At 42.1% G+C, this 15,459-nt stretch overlaps 1 protein-coding gene across 2 annotated transcripts in view; it reads left to right on the forward strand.

Moving 5' to 3' along the window:
- Positions 1 to 15,459, forward strand: part of LOC141050203 (uncharacterized) — a 134,333-nt gene that overhangs the window by 78,183 nt on the left and 40,691 nt on the right. For both annotated transcript variants that reach the window (XM_073547057.1, XM_073547048.1), the window contains exon 2: positions 11,683 to 11,785. In XM_073547057.1, the coding sequence (XP_073403158.1) occupies positions 11,686 to 11,785 (100 nt within the window). In that variant the 5' untranslated portion in view covers positions 11,683 to 11,685. The remainder of the gene's footprint in view (positions 1 to 11,682; positions 11,786 to 15,459) is intronic.

The raw sequence follows: 15,459 nt of genomic DNA on the forward strand, positions 1-15,459 counted from the left end.
CTACCGAGCACCATAGGAGAGAGCGAGGCAGAGCAAGCAAAGACTGAGACCATAGGGAGGAACACAAAGCAAGGAATAGCAAGGCAGAGAACACAGGGAGGACTACAAGTCAAAGCATAGCAAAAGCAAGACATGGCAAAACAGGCGAGGCAGAGAACAAAGGAAGAACTACAAGTCAAAGCATAGCTAAGGCGAGACATAGCAAAACAGACTAAGACAAAGAACAGCAGAAGGACTACAAGGCAAAGCAAGGCAAAGACAAACATGGCACGAGAGACAACACAAGACATGGCACAAGACAAGAGGCGGAATACGAGCACGGAGCGTGTGCAGAGACGCACTACAGAGCAAAGTGCAAGGGCACAGAATAGAGGGAGCAACCCCACAGACCCAGAGCCTTGCAGGGAAGCAACACAATAATCAGGCCCTGAGCATAGGAAGAGGCGGCCTGATATAGGGCATAGCACCTCCTCCTCCAGGTCAGGACCAGGGGAGCACTTCCGGGATTCTAGACATGACGAGATGATAGCAGAACCAGACAGTGCAGGATCTTAGGAAACGTCACATGATCAGGGTTTCAGACATGACGAGATGATCACCGAACCAACCAGTGCAGGATCCTAGGAAGAACACATGATCCGGGATTCTAGACATGACGAGATGATTGCAGAACCAGACAGTGCAGGATCTTAAGAAACATCACATGATCAAGGACTCCAGACATGACGAGAAGATCACAGAAGGCAGAGCAGAAACGCAGGGATCCTGCAGCTCAGACATGAGGTGAGTCTGCACACAGCTCTAGCGAACATGCAGGACAGCAGACAAAACATGCGCATGCACATCGCTCCAGGAGTTCTTGAGACAAACAGACATGGCGGACGTGACAGCTCCATAGAGAAATAAGTGAAAGTGTTCACATCCCCAGACAACTGCCAAGCTTTCTTTTTCAGGTTGAGAATATTTTCTTTCAGTGTTTGTTAAACTCTTACTTGCATAAGAAATGATGTGAGGATTTTGATTGTTATCCTTGTACTGCGCTAGAATAGCACCCAGTCCTACGGGACTGGCGTCCACAATCAGTTCAGTTCGAAGGGCTGGATCAAAATAAGCCATAGTGGTTGTCGAGCAGAGTTCATTTTTAATTGTTTCAAAAGAGGCCTGACAGTCTTGAGACCATTGAAAAATACAACTTTGTTTTGTAAGTTCCCGTAGTGGATTGCTGATTGTTGAAAAATTCGGAATATATCTAGCACAGTAACTTGCCATTCCAAGGAGAACGCACTTCACTGGCATCCTGTGGAATTGAGGCTGTTCTGATAGCTTCCACTTTCTTGGGGTCTGGTTGTACTCCTTTTGCCGAGAAGATGTGACCATAGAATTCTAATGAACCCTTGTCAAACTCACACTTCTCTTTGTTTAAAGTGAGTCCAGCAGAAAGCAGACATTCGAAGATAGCATATAGAGCACGATTATGCTCAGCTTGAGTTTTACCAAAACCAAAATGTCATCACTGTAATTAAAGGCATTTGGGATGTGTTGAATGACACTCCTTATTGCATCCTGAAAAATTTCTGCTGCTGAGCAGACTCCAAAAGTCAATCTTTTGCATCTTCTGAGGCCCACATGGGTGGAAAATGTGGTCAAGTATCGGGACTCTGGACTCCGTTCTAATTGATGATATCCCTTATTGAGGTCGAGCTTTGAGAAGACGGTGGCTCCATTTAATAAATGAATAATGTCATCAATCGTGGGTGAGATATGTCTTTCCCTCTGGATAGCGGTGTTGGGCAGGCGCATGTCAACACACAGTCTCACTTGATCAGGAGTCTTTGGTTTTGGAACTACCACAAGTGGAGAGACCCACGGAGTGGGACCAGTAACAGTTTCAATAACGTCCTCATCCATGAGCAATTGGAGTTCCTTTTCTACCTTCTGTCTCAGGTGAAATGGAATACGCCTGTGAGGCTGGGCTACTGGACGAACATTGTCATCCACATGAAGGTGTACTTGAGAGTCCTTTAGTTTTCCCAAACCACTAAATAGGGAGGGAAAGCTGTTCACCATAGTTTGTACATCCATATCCGCAGGGTCAGTTATGGTATGAATAATCTGGATGAGCCCTAGCTCCAAGGCAGTGTGATAGCTGAGAAGACAGCCTCCCGATCCTTGTAATGTGTGGAAAGTGGTTTTCTGCCTGTTTTCTTTATATCTAATTTCAGCATCAAATTGTCCCATTATAGCTAGAGGTGTTTTAGATCCATAAGGAAAGATTTTAGTCTGCACTTGTTGTAAGACTGGCCTTGTTTTCAATTGTTCATATGTAGTGCCATCTATGATATCCACTGAAGCTCCTGTATCTATTGTAAAGGTAATGTCAGTGTTGCAGATTGAGAGTGTAACACAGGGAGACTGTACTGAACCAGTGACAGAGGTAGTGAACACATAGTTCTCAGTCGCAGACATTTCTTCTGTGTCCTGATTTATCACTTTTACATCTGCAGATTTTGTCATAGGCAGCGGAGGCTTGTAGTGCGCTGATTTGCAAACAGCTGCAAAATGATTCCCTTTTCCACATTTACTGCAGGTTTGTCCCATAGCTGGACATTTGTTCTGGGTGTGAGGGAAATCCTGTCCACATCTATAACATTTCTTCTGTTTCTGGGCTTGTTTGTCTGGTAAATTTTTCTGTTTGAGATTATGCACATGTAATTTATCCCCATTCTCCATTACGGTAGCCTGATGATCTGCTATTTCTATAGCACGGGCCATTTTGAGCAAATCATGTAGAGAGATATCCTGCTGCAGAGCCTTACGCCTTAGGTTATTAGACGAGCAGGTGACAATTATTTGAGTTAGGATTTCATCACCTACATCTGTAAAGGCACATCCATGTGCTAACTCTTTCAGCCGTGTGACATAAGTGTCTATGGACTCTTCTGGAAGCTGCTTGGCAATCCTGAATTTATATCTTTCATATCTGATGTTCTGTTTGGGGTTGAAGTAGCCAGTGAGAGCTTTAGTGCAGTTGCTGTATGTGTCTGTTTCTGCTGCAGGTAACGTACTGTATATGTCACAGACTCCTGTGCCTGCACAATGCAGGAGCAAAGCTCTCTTTCTTTTCTCCTCCTTTATGTCCATGGCTTCTAGGAAATTCTCAAATCTGTTTAGCCATTTTCTCCAGTTATGGGAGACATTAATGACATCAGTCATATCAAATTGTGGGAATGTGTGCAAGTAGTCAGCCATGATAGAGTCTCTCAGTGGTGCTGGCGTGTGAAGCGGTAAAATAGAGTCCGTACTCACAGCAGTAGGTGATTATTATCCCATCCTCGTCGCCAGTTGTAATATCCACACGTTATGAAGAATTCAAGGTATTAAACTTTAGATATGTTTTATTCTTCGTCCTTCAGCACACAGCATAACAGTTGCATTCCCATGTGACCCAGAAGTGAAACTGAAACTTCCCTTCTCATCCCTCTTGTCTCCACCCCCCAAGTCCCATAAGTCTGGCTTGCTTAAAGAGACAGATCTAATTATTATACATTACAGCCACCACCGCCAATCCGTCTCAGACGATTGGACACCGTTACGGTAGCTTATCACTTCGAGGAGTAGTTTATAGAACTGAAGGAATAGAACTACTAAATTTTATATTTAATCCAAAGGGAGGCAGTGTTTATGAAAAATATACAAAAGATTTTACAAGGGGGACAAAACAATGCAGCATAAACAGGCTCGGAAAATAAAAGGGATTAACAGGAGAACTTGCTACGGATTGCTGTCGATTCAGTTTAGCCGAAGGAGAGCGCTTCGCTTGAGGCAGTCAATAAACGGGGACCTTGCATACACGATATGTATCTCTCTGCACAAACCAAGATCATAATTGAGCTTGATCTTTTATCAGACCCCAAGTACCACCCACACACCCCTCTGTGATGACCTCACAAGGGCCCGGTTGTGGGATGGTCTCAGCCCTTTATGATTGTAGGAAATCCCAATTTATGCAATAACTCCTCATAGTGTGATCACAGACGTTTGAGACTGATGTCATCTTTTGTATCGGGATTTTAGCTATGCTTAGAGACCAAACATGGCCTAGCTCCTGGCAGTTATATGGCTCCTATGGATTTGGGGCCTTTTGGTGGGGGTTATAATTATGAGAAAATGTGTATTTTTGCCTAGTTATCCAGGTGCTGAAGATGTACGTCTCATTAATATTGGATGTATAAAAATTCCAATATCCTATATTTTCTCTTTAGACATATTGTCTAAGCTTATTTATTGTAACTGCAGTGACCATAGCTATTTGTAAAGGGTGCAAGATCTACTTTGATCCACTCAAAACCTAATAACCTTTTCCTGTCTCTTGGTCTATGGACAATACATATCCTCTTCATTCACTTGGGCATAAAGAGGAATCCTTGCATTTTAATTAAGCTGCTTCACATCTCTTGGTACATTGCATTTTACATAAAGACAGCTTCGAGTGCTAGATCCTGTCACCTTATGGCAAATTAGAGAGGAAAGAAAAGTGGAGGGAGAATACGATGGTTCTCAAGGATTTTTAATATTTTCTATGACAAAGCAGTAACCATATTACAAATTAGTAGGTAACAAATTAATGGGTACCATGTACTTCAAAAGAGTTCAGCTCAGACAGAAGCAAAACATCTGAGGGGGTCCCTAACCTGCACTGATGCACTGCAGAGCAAGATGTTACATTGCTGGGGTGTACTTCTAGCCCCCCTCTCAGCGCTGTGAGAAGTGACTGTAGCTGCTGTAAACATAGAAACTAAGAAAAAAATCACTCCTGTCTTCTGTCCTGTATCAAGCTTTAATCAGAAAATGACCTGTTGTTTAAAACAGGTTTTTGTATTACATATATTTAAAAAAAAAAATATTGGCAATATTTTGTATTTTTTTATTTAAAAAAAAATAGTAAACTTGCAGTTTTCACACTGTCCACCAGGGCCTTTTTAGACTTACTTAGTACTAACTGTTTTTTTTTTTCAGAAATGTTACAGTAGTTTATTTTATCAGTAAAAGCAGGATTACAATGACAGGTTACCCCTCTATACTAAGCTGATAACACAAAATCCAACAATCACAATAGGTGATATCCAGGTACGGACTGGGGCGGAAATTCAGCCCTGGCATTTGAAATCACACAGGCCCATGTCCCTATCAGCAAGAACCAGATGGGATATATTACTACTTTTACCCTGGATGGAGGAAAGGAAGATTTACTACAAGACCCATATTTCTAATGATACCTGTGGTCTGCTGGGGTAAGCGACTTTGTGCTCCGTCACAGCTCTTAACAGTATGGGTGTCTTGAGAACACCGATTCTGTAAGCAACGTAGCAGACAAGGCGGCCCACGACCAGACTGGCCCTTCTGGCATTTTCCAGAATTGACAGATGGCCAGTCCGGCCCTGATGATATCACATCGCTCCCTTCACAATGACCTTCACACACACTCATTAGACAATTCAATACAAATATGATAAAGTCAGGATCCTACTATTGTGGCTAGTATTTTTATTAAATCACATAATAAGACATGTCAATAAACAGTAACAATACTGCATGTCAATCAAAAACACCTGGAAGTATACAGATATTATATATAAAACAAATATCGCAGGAAAAATAGAGAAGAAGAGAAAAATGGGGCAAAGGGGCAGTATGGGGTAATAAGGAGAGGGGTAGGTCCATTCTTATATTCTTGAGTTAACTCAGGTTTCCAGCCAAGAAAGAAATTTGTCAGATTCCTTAACTGAAACCAGGGACTCCATATTCTTAAAAAACTGGCCATTCTTATCCTGGTCCCAAACGACGAGCTTCTCCATTCTGGGAACATCACAGAATGTGTCCAATCATTCAACTATAGAAGGAACCCTTGTGGTTTTCTAGTGGCATGGAATAATAACCAAGAGAGCAGCTTGTAGGAAGAAACTCATTAGCTTATTTTCATAGAAGAAACAATTATGGCTATGCACATTTGGATTTCCTGAAGCAGTAGGAAGTTGAAGCGTAAAAATAGCCCCACAGGCCAGTCTGAAAATTGCAAGATGTATATATATATATATATATATATATATTTTTTTTAATACAGATTATGCTACGTAAAGAAAAAATGTTGCATTTTTTGTAAAAAGAAATACATTTAAGAAAAAAACCCCTGATTAAAGTTATCATGCCTCTGTGCAGAAGACCTCCGATCATGCGCAGTGCTCCTCTCTGAAGTCGGCACGCGTACACCGGCTTCAGAGGATCACTGATAAGAGGGGAAGAAGGGGCGCACATGCATGAGATTTGTAAGTCATGCTATCACGGCCACAGGGGTGTGATAACATGCTAAGTGGGCCGACTAGTCTGGGGAAATTAACGCCCGATCAACTGGTCAAAGCCCTCATTTACATATCATAAAAGGGCTTTAGAAATACTTTTTCTAATGATCTGGTTGTGTTAGTAATACAGGGACTGTTAGGCAGGGTAGACACAACTGCTGGGGGTTCTGTGGGGACCTGACAGGTTCCCTCTAATCAATAGGTCATTTTCTGATGTTAGTTTTCTTTACTGCTTGGAGCAAAAGCCTAATCTTTGCAGTAGGGCAAAAAGATTCTTTGTCCTTTCCTGCATTGCTAATTTTGCCCCAATGGAACAAATCGGCTTTGTTTTCTGCTGGATTTCTGCAAGACTGTTTCTGGGGAAGGCTGAAAATCTTGTAGAACCACAAACAATGAGGAAAAGATGATCACTGGCTTACATTTCACATTATTATATAAGTTAATTCCTTTAAATTGTATCACTGCCCTTTAGGAGACTGATAAGTGGGAAAAGGGTCATTTTTCTCTAAGGTTATGGGCACGTGATGTAACTTCTTTTTTAGGCAGATTCCACTTTGAAAACTTCCTGAAAAACTAAATACTCAAAAGAAATAAAATAAGAATTTCTATGTAAAAACAACTGGCTGTTCCTATGTTCAGTCTTTTGAGTGTCTTTCAACTGTTCCAGTTTTTCAAAGACGCTAGGTGGTTAAAAGAAGTGACCCGATCATTCTTGTGTGGATTCCATTATGAAGACACGCTATACTTTATAAGAAAAATCAATTTGAAGACTCAAAAGATGCCTGGGTGTTTTTTTTATGTTTTACCATTGTTTTAGCTTTAATAACTGCTAATAGTTTTGTTCATTGGTGATTGAGTAATGTAAATGTCTGAAAATCTCTGGTATAAAAGTCAACACAAAAATGCTGGAAAAATGCTGACAAAAGCCACCAGAGGTCAAAAACTCTGAAAAAGCGATCTTGCAAAAATGTAAAACTAGCGCTTCCGAAACAAACCGTTAGGCTATGTGCACACGCTGCGGATTGGTATCTGTGGAACCACAGGTAAAACCGCAGGTATAATGACCTGCGGTTTTCCTGTGCGGTTTATCACCTCTACAATGGAGGAGATGGTAAACCGCAGCGGAATCCGCAGAAAAGAATGACATGTCAATTCTTTCTGCAGATTGGAAACCGCAGCAAAAATCGCGAGGAAAATTCTGCACCGTGTGCACTCCGGTTTCCATTTTCCATAGGCTATAATGGTACTGTACAATGCAGCAGATTCTGCTGCGGATCCGCAGGGCCAAATCCGCTGCGGATCCGCAGCGTGTGCACATACCCTAAGAGGAGCATCCTCCTCTTGAAAATTCCGTTGGGTTCACCCCAGTGAAAGATGGCATGTGCACATGCTAAACAGGGGCGTAATGACTTCTGGTATAATGCACGCGTTGAGTATTTGCAGCAGACATTTTATGCACCCAAAAGATGTCACTAGGCAGGGAAAACACTGCATAAAATCCATGCATTTTTTTTCCCCATTAATTTAAGCAGGTCAAAAACAGTAAAAACAATGAAAGGCCATGTGCACACGTTCAGTATTTGCAACAGAAGGATCTGCAACAAATACCGGAATGTTGGCAGGAAGAACACTGTAAAATACAAGCATTTTAGCAGAGTTTTTGTGTGTGTTTTGATGCATTTTTTCCAATTCATTTGATTGGGTAAAAATAAACTATGAAAGAGCTGACAGGCTCCATATATGAAATGGGTTCAAATCTGCAAGGAAAAGATAAGCAGCATGAGAATGAGATTTCAGAGATTTTGTTGGTATTGTAAAATTCTTTTTCTCAACAAAAATGTGGCAAAAACGTGACATGTGAACAACCCCTTCCAGATTAGTGCAATGTTCATGAGCCCTAAGGCTGAGCTAAACATATTTCTATAATTATGGCTTTTACATGTGGTTTTTACAATAAGGCTGGAGTCACACACAACGAATAAAAAATCGGTCCCATTTTAACGGTCCGAAATCGCACAAAGGTATCTTAACCAGTGATGCGTTTTTGATGCGATTTTTCTTAATTGATGCGATTTTAATCGCATGTAAGCATCCTTTTGACATCCGTCTGGCGAGATTTTCTCGCTGGATAGCAAAATGGACATATAATGGAGTCCAATAACAGGTTTCCCCACACAAACGAATTAATAGATCTAGACACACATATATATATTTAGATAGATATATATATATATATGTATATATATTTTATACATGTCATAGAGACACATTTATACATATATTTGACATTCATACAGTTCATCATAGCAGAATAGCCGCAGAAACATTTGCCGGCTTTTGTATAATTATGCTTCTGCCCGACATGAAATGATACATGGTTTACATATAGTTAACCATTTCATTTCATGTTTTTTTGTAATGTCTATCACTATTAATTAGATGAGTGTTTGTGGGTAAAATTAGGGAGTTGTAGGGGTTAATTTAAGGGGTTAATTCGTTGTATTAAATTACGGGGACTCCCTGCAGCCTCAGTGACGTCAGCAGGAGTCCCTGCAATTTAATACAACGAATTAACCCCTTAAATTAACCCCTACAACTCCATAATTTTACCCACAAACACTCATCTAATTAATAGTGATAGACATTACAAAAAAAACATGAAATGAAATGGTTAACTATACGTAAACCATGTGTCATTTCATGTGGGGCAGGAGCATAATTATACAAAAGCCAGCAAATGTTTCTGCGGCTATTCTGCTATGATGAACTGTATGAATGTCAAATATATGTATAAATGTGTCTCTATGACATGTATAAAATATATATATATATACATATATATATATATATATATATATATATATATATATTGTGTCTAGATATATTCATTCTTTCTTTATTTAACCGGTCTCTGTGATTTTACTGTATTGGAATAAAGAATTTCTGGCTTTTGCTAAAGGACACCGGGTGCGATTTATTCGCAACTCACACATCAGGTCCGTTTTTAGTCCCATTTTTTCTCGCCCCCATAGACTTGTATTGTCGAATCCGATCCGAAAATCGGTGACAATCGCAGCATGCTGCGATTGTCTCGGTCAGAGGATCGGATGCGATACAAATTGCATGATGGGAGCTGCCCCATAGAATAACATGGGTTCGAATGCAGTGCGATTTTTTATCGCATTGCATTAGTCCGTTTTATTCGCCAGTGTGACCCCGGCCTAAGAGCCAGATTCCTAGAACATTAAAGAAAAAAAATTGTAGTGGTGTGGATTTCACAGCCTTGTGTCAATATTAACATGCTACCCATATAAAAAGTAGTATAGTGGGTCTGAGGATGTTATTAATTATTGGCTTTAGTTAACCTTCTTTATATATGACAAACTTTATAAACTGCAATGTAATCCTATTCAAATGAATAGTCTGAGCTGCAATACCAAACACAACCACTAGTACCAGTGTGGTTCTGTGCCTGGCCAGCTGATCATAGGGAATAATGGAGGTTAGGTCTTCAATGATGTGATAATGAAAGTCTATCCTTATATCCTTTTGGAAAGAAAAAATAAAGGATCCTGGCAGCTGATACATGCTGCCCAATCCATACAGTAGTCAGTATGTATCAGGCACTGGCCCGATGATTTCAGCCATATATGTTTACTTCTAAAAAGCTGCAACATTTCAGAGAATAACATAGCATAATATCTGCGGTGGAGCGGGCTACATGAGAGACTAGTTGTACAGGCGGGTCCCCAACATCTTATCCCTGCCTGCTGCTCTGGAGATACAGATCTCTCCCTGCATGTGTGTGTAAGAAGAATCCCTCCCGGATGCGATCATAGTGAGGAAAGACCACCATCTACTTGGTGGGCGCAGGCAGGTGGAACCAACTTGTACCAGCATGGTTTCCAGGGGCGGCTTCATGTACTGATCCTGGTCAAGGGACTCATGGGGCAGAGCCCTGGGATATAAGAACCTTGCATACCAAATCTTAGGGGGTTTTGGCCCTAAGAGTAGCAGAGAAGGAGACACAGAACCGGAATGGTGTAGAGTCCGGCGTGATAGGCCTCAGGAGAATGCCTACACCATCGGAGTGCTGGACACTGCCTGTTAAGGATCAGACCATTCCTAAGGAAAATCAGAGGTTGGACTTCGCCAGTCAAGAGTCAAATCCCAGTTGTATCAGCAGAAATCAGCTGACGATCAGGCCACGAGGACCCACAAAGTGGCAATGCCGCAGGGGCACGGCCACGACTGCAGTAAGGAGGCATGAGTGAACAGGGCCATCACTTCCAGCCTAGGCATACGGTATCGGAATTGATCGGGGTTAGGGCAACCGGTTTGGAGGGGGTCATTTGGGGCCCGAGAGGCTCAACATGCGTTAATAGACTACGTCAGAGAGAAACTTGGGACCTAGCAGGAAATTCCGATGACCCTCGCTGGGGCCAGAACTCTGGAAAGAGAACCAGAATACCTACATGGTAACTCCCGTGAACGGGCATATCACCTTCGTGCAGAGAACTTCAGTATTGCATAGTGAAGAATTTCCGATGTTAATTGACTAATAGTAGTCTCTGGTTTATTGTTTGGTTTACCTTGTTACTATCACTTACTGTCCAGAATTGCTGTAAATTACCATTGCATTTCAACAACGTTATATCATTCATCGACTGTAACCGCTTTGCGTTTTCTGTGAGTTGCATTCAGTCTCCTGCATTACAAGTGTATAGGAGAAGACCAGTCACTCAAGTGAGCAGGCAGGAAGAAGCTGATGGGAGCCACCTGTCCGAAGTCTACTGTGCGGCGACTATTAAACTATGTGTCACATATATCTGGCTGAGATCATACCATCAGTGAATTTGCTTCTGCTCTGTTCATCAGTGTTTTGGATCTGAGTCTCATCAGTGTTTAGTCAGTGTGGTCAGTCTTACTATCAGTATTTTATCAATGATTTTCACATATAGAAAAATAAAGAAAAATTGAAAAGCTTCTCCTATCCATTCCAGTGTTAATCACGGACAGCTCACCGATTGTACACTGATAGCATCCGTGCGCTGTGAGGGATTTTCAAGGGCCGAAAGACGTGTACTTTTGATCAAACATTTCACGGTGACATGAATAGCCCCATAGGTTATAATAAGTAGAAAAAACGCTGCGCATGTACATGAGAAACGGACGTCTGAATGAGGCCTTACTATTATGTATCCTTATGGTTAAATAAGAATGAGTAAAGTTTTAATAAATGAATACTTCAGTTATTTCATTGCGTGTAACCTGACGTGCATTTCTAAAACATGCTTACATTTATACCGTGTGTTTTACCAACCAGGAAATGAGGAAATGCAAAAAAGATGGCAGGAAGCTGAAGACACCGCAGCTTGCACAACCTTTACTCTTGCTGAACAGCAGCAGTGTTCTGAAGCCACTTGCAGGTAATTTGCTAGTTGTTGGTGCCTTGAAAATGTGTTCTTACCCTCTTTACTTTGTCATATTTTTTCACGTTACACCCTCAAACTTTGTGTTTTATTGGGATTTTATGTAATCTACCAATAAAAAGTAGCAAGTATTTGTGAAGTGTAAAGGAAATGATACATGATTTTCTACATATTTTAAAAATATAAATCTGGAAATCGTATTTCGCCCCACTGAGTCAATACTTTGTAGGATCAACTTTCCCTGCAATTACTGCTGACAGTCTTTTGTTGTATGTCTCTACCAGTTTTGCACATTTAAAGTCTCACTTTTTTGCCCATTCTTCTTTGCAAACTAGCTCTAATTCTAATTTGGTCTTATCTGCTTACAGCACTTTCGTCCATGTGCTAGCTATGTCCCCTACATATGTCTCTTTCCTTTCTTCCTCTATCTATTAAGCTCCCGTCACACCTAGCGACGCTACAACGGGAACGCAAATCCATGCCTTTATCTTGATTGTGAGTCGCTAACGAGGTCGTTGAACTAGGTGTCAAACGTGACGATACAAGCGACGCTGCGGGACATGAGCCACCAAAAAAATGTCCAGACATTTCGGGCACGATCAGCGATACCTGGCAGGGGGGCTGGTCGCTGCTCACTGTCAAACATAGCGATTTCGCCTGTGAGATCGCTATAACGTCACAAAACTAATGACTCAGCAGTGATCTCGCTAGCGATCTCGCTTAGTGTGACAGGCCCTTTACTCTTTATTTCTCTCAACCTGGAACTTTGAACACTGAACAGACTTCCATGGAAATTTCAGCCCTGGACAGTGATTGTTCAATACGAATGCTGAACATTTCTTTTCGGTTTAGTTCATCTCTAATGGAGATGGATGATGCTAAATACAGGGCAGTCCTGATGTGCCCACGATCAGGAAGACCAGCGTTTTGGATGCAGTTCACCTGCACTGTGTCCAAAATGCTACATTCTACATTAGGCTGGGTTCACACTGGGTTAGGGGGTAATGCGCTGACGGATCCGTTACATAGCGGCACTAACGCTATGTAACGGATCCGTTAATGCACCCTTTGCCTGCAATGATACGAACGCATACTAACGCATGCCAAAATCGGCATGTGTTAGAAAGTATGCATTAATTCATGACGCACCCTCAAACGCTGCTTGCGGCGTTTTTGGGTGCGTTGGCAGTAACGCACAGCAAATGGACCCGTTCGCTGTGCATAGAACTGTATGGGCTAACGCTAGGTAGTGCATGGTACCTGAGTGCTACCTAGCGTTAATGCATACCGTTAGCACTAGGTCACTAAAGATGTCAAAATTGACATCAGCGTTAGCGCATCCGTTTAACGGATCCGTTAAAGGGATGCCCTAACACAATGTGAACCTAGCCTTAGAAGCACAGTGGAGGGGATTTATAGTAATACCATGCCCACTGTGCTTCTATTTAACACTGTGTAAACTCACCTGCGGTGTGGGTGTACAAGCTGCAGCATGTCAACTATCTGCAACGGAGACGCTGTGTAGTTTCTCCCATAGCTAGTCATAAGATGCGATAAATCTGCATGCTTCACTGAACACATGCGGATTTAACTGCATGATTAGAACGCAGCGAAAATATGCTGCTTCCAAAACGCTGCTAATTTCTCAGACTGGGGTGTAGGTTCACCTTCCAGTAGGACAACAATCCTATAAATACTCTCAAAACTACAAAAGTTTAGATCAAAGCATATTCATCTGTGTGAATGTCCCAATGTCCAGACCTAAATCCCACTGAGAATCTGTGACGAGACTTGAAAATTACTGTTCACAGACGCCTCCATCCAATCTCACTGAGCTAGAGAGCGTATGCAAAGACAAATGGGCAAAAAGTCAGCCTTTAAATTGGCAAAGCTGGTAGAGATATACCCCAAAAGAATTGCAGCAGTAATTGCAGGGAAAGGTGATACCTTAAAGTATTGAGTCAGGGGGGTGGAATACAAATGCACGTCACAATTTTCAGATTTATATTTTTTAGAATAATTAGAAAACCATGTATCATTTCCTTTACACTTCACAAATACTTGCTACTTTGTGGGTCACGCTATGACAGTCTTCAATAAGGAAGGGGGGCCTCAAACTATCCCTGGAACTGGGACCCTAACTGTCCATGTCCCAGAGATACTCTTGAATGTAGAGAGTCCTAAGTCTCTGACCTTACTATGCTCCCGATAAACCCTGATCTGTCCCCTCCCCCACCCCATGAGGCATGTGGCAGAAATGTCATGTAAACAAAACTCAAAGGCAAAACAGGGATAACAGAAAACCTCTATCATACAAAAGCACTAACCAACAATAGGGAGGAGGATAGGGCCAGAGAGGAATAAACTAAATGGGAACGGGGACTAGGAGATAAATACACATGCACTACATGAAACTAAAGATCACTACAACTCTACTCCTAACCACTTAGCTTTAGCACACAGCACCGGAAGACGAATATCCAGTAGCAACGACGATCTCCTATTCAGCACAGTGTCTCCAAGGAGCAAGGAAGCAGAGCTTTCACTGGCAAGGCAGGAAGGATCTGGTCAAGTTTTTTATGGCAAGGTAATGACCAGATCAAAAGTAGCTGAAAATGGAGCTGCAAGTTTCTGATCAGCACAGATTGGGTTATTAACTTCTTCGACAGAAATGGAAACCAAATCCATATAATATGGGACACAAACACACAGGCTAACCGTCCCGTTACACTTAGCGACGCACCAGCGATCCCGACAATGATAGGACCTGGTAAGGATTGCTGGTGCGTTGCTAAATGGTCACTGGTAAGCTGCCAAACAGGCAGATCTGTTCAGCGACGCAGCAACGACCCGGCGATCCTTGTAACGACCTCGCCGGTCGTTAGTACCTTGTCACACAGCAGCTTTTCAAAACGATTCGCACCTGCGTCCCTGAGTTCTGTGTCGCCAACAAAAAAATGGCCCAGGACATTCCAGCACGATCAGCGATAGCCAGCGGGGGGGCCGGTTGCTGCTGCGTGTCATATGTAGCGAGATCACTGGCGAGATCACTGTTGCGTCACAAAATCGGTGATGCTTCAGCGATCTCGCTAGCCATCTCGCTTTGTGAGAAGGGGGCTTAAATGGAAGATCTGCGATTCACAATACGTAGTGATCTTCTATCCCCAGATCTCCCAGGAAGGCATGACACATTAGTGATATTGTGTTGGTATGTCACATAAAATCACATAAAATCCCAATAAAATACATTTAAGTTTGTGAGTGTAATGTGAAAAAAAATGGGGAAAAGTTCATTGGGTATGAATAATAATAATAATTTTTCACATAGCCCCTATATATTCTTCAGCACTTTACAGTTAAGAGGGACATGTACAGACAATAAATACTATGTATGCTTTTTCAAGGCACTGTAAATACAAGCTTGTAGTAGAATGTTTTAGGAGTATATTTTTTTTGCAATACCATATATACTCACATATAAGCCGAGATTTTCAGCCCATTTTTTGGGCTGAAAGTCCCCCTCCCGGCTTATACGCGTGTCATATACTGTACATTAGGGGTCAGCGGGGGAGGGCGAGCGGGGGTGTCAGATCATACTCACCCCCCCCAAACGTCTCTGCAGCCCCCCTTCTTGTCACACGGTCTCCGGCGCCTGCCTTCAGCGGTCACGC

The sequence above is a fragment of the Dendrobates tinctorius genome, unplaced genomic scaffold, assembly GCF_039654945.1.
Source record: "Dendrobates tinctorius isolate UK_male_01 unplaced genomic scaffold, ASM3965494v1 ptg000011l, whole genome shotgun sequence".
Classification (NCBI taxonomy): domain Eukaryota; kingdom Metazoa; phylum Chordata; class Amphibia; order Anura; family Dendrobatidae; genus Dendrobates; species Dendrobates tinctorius.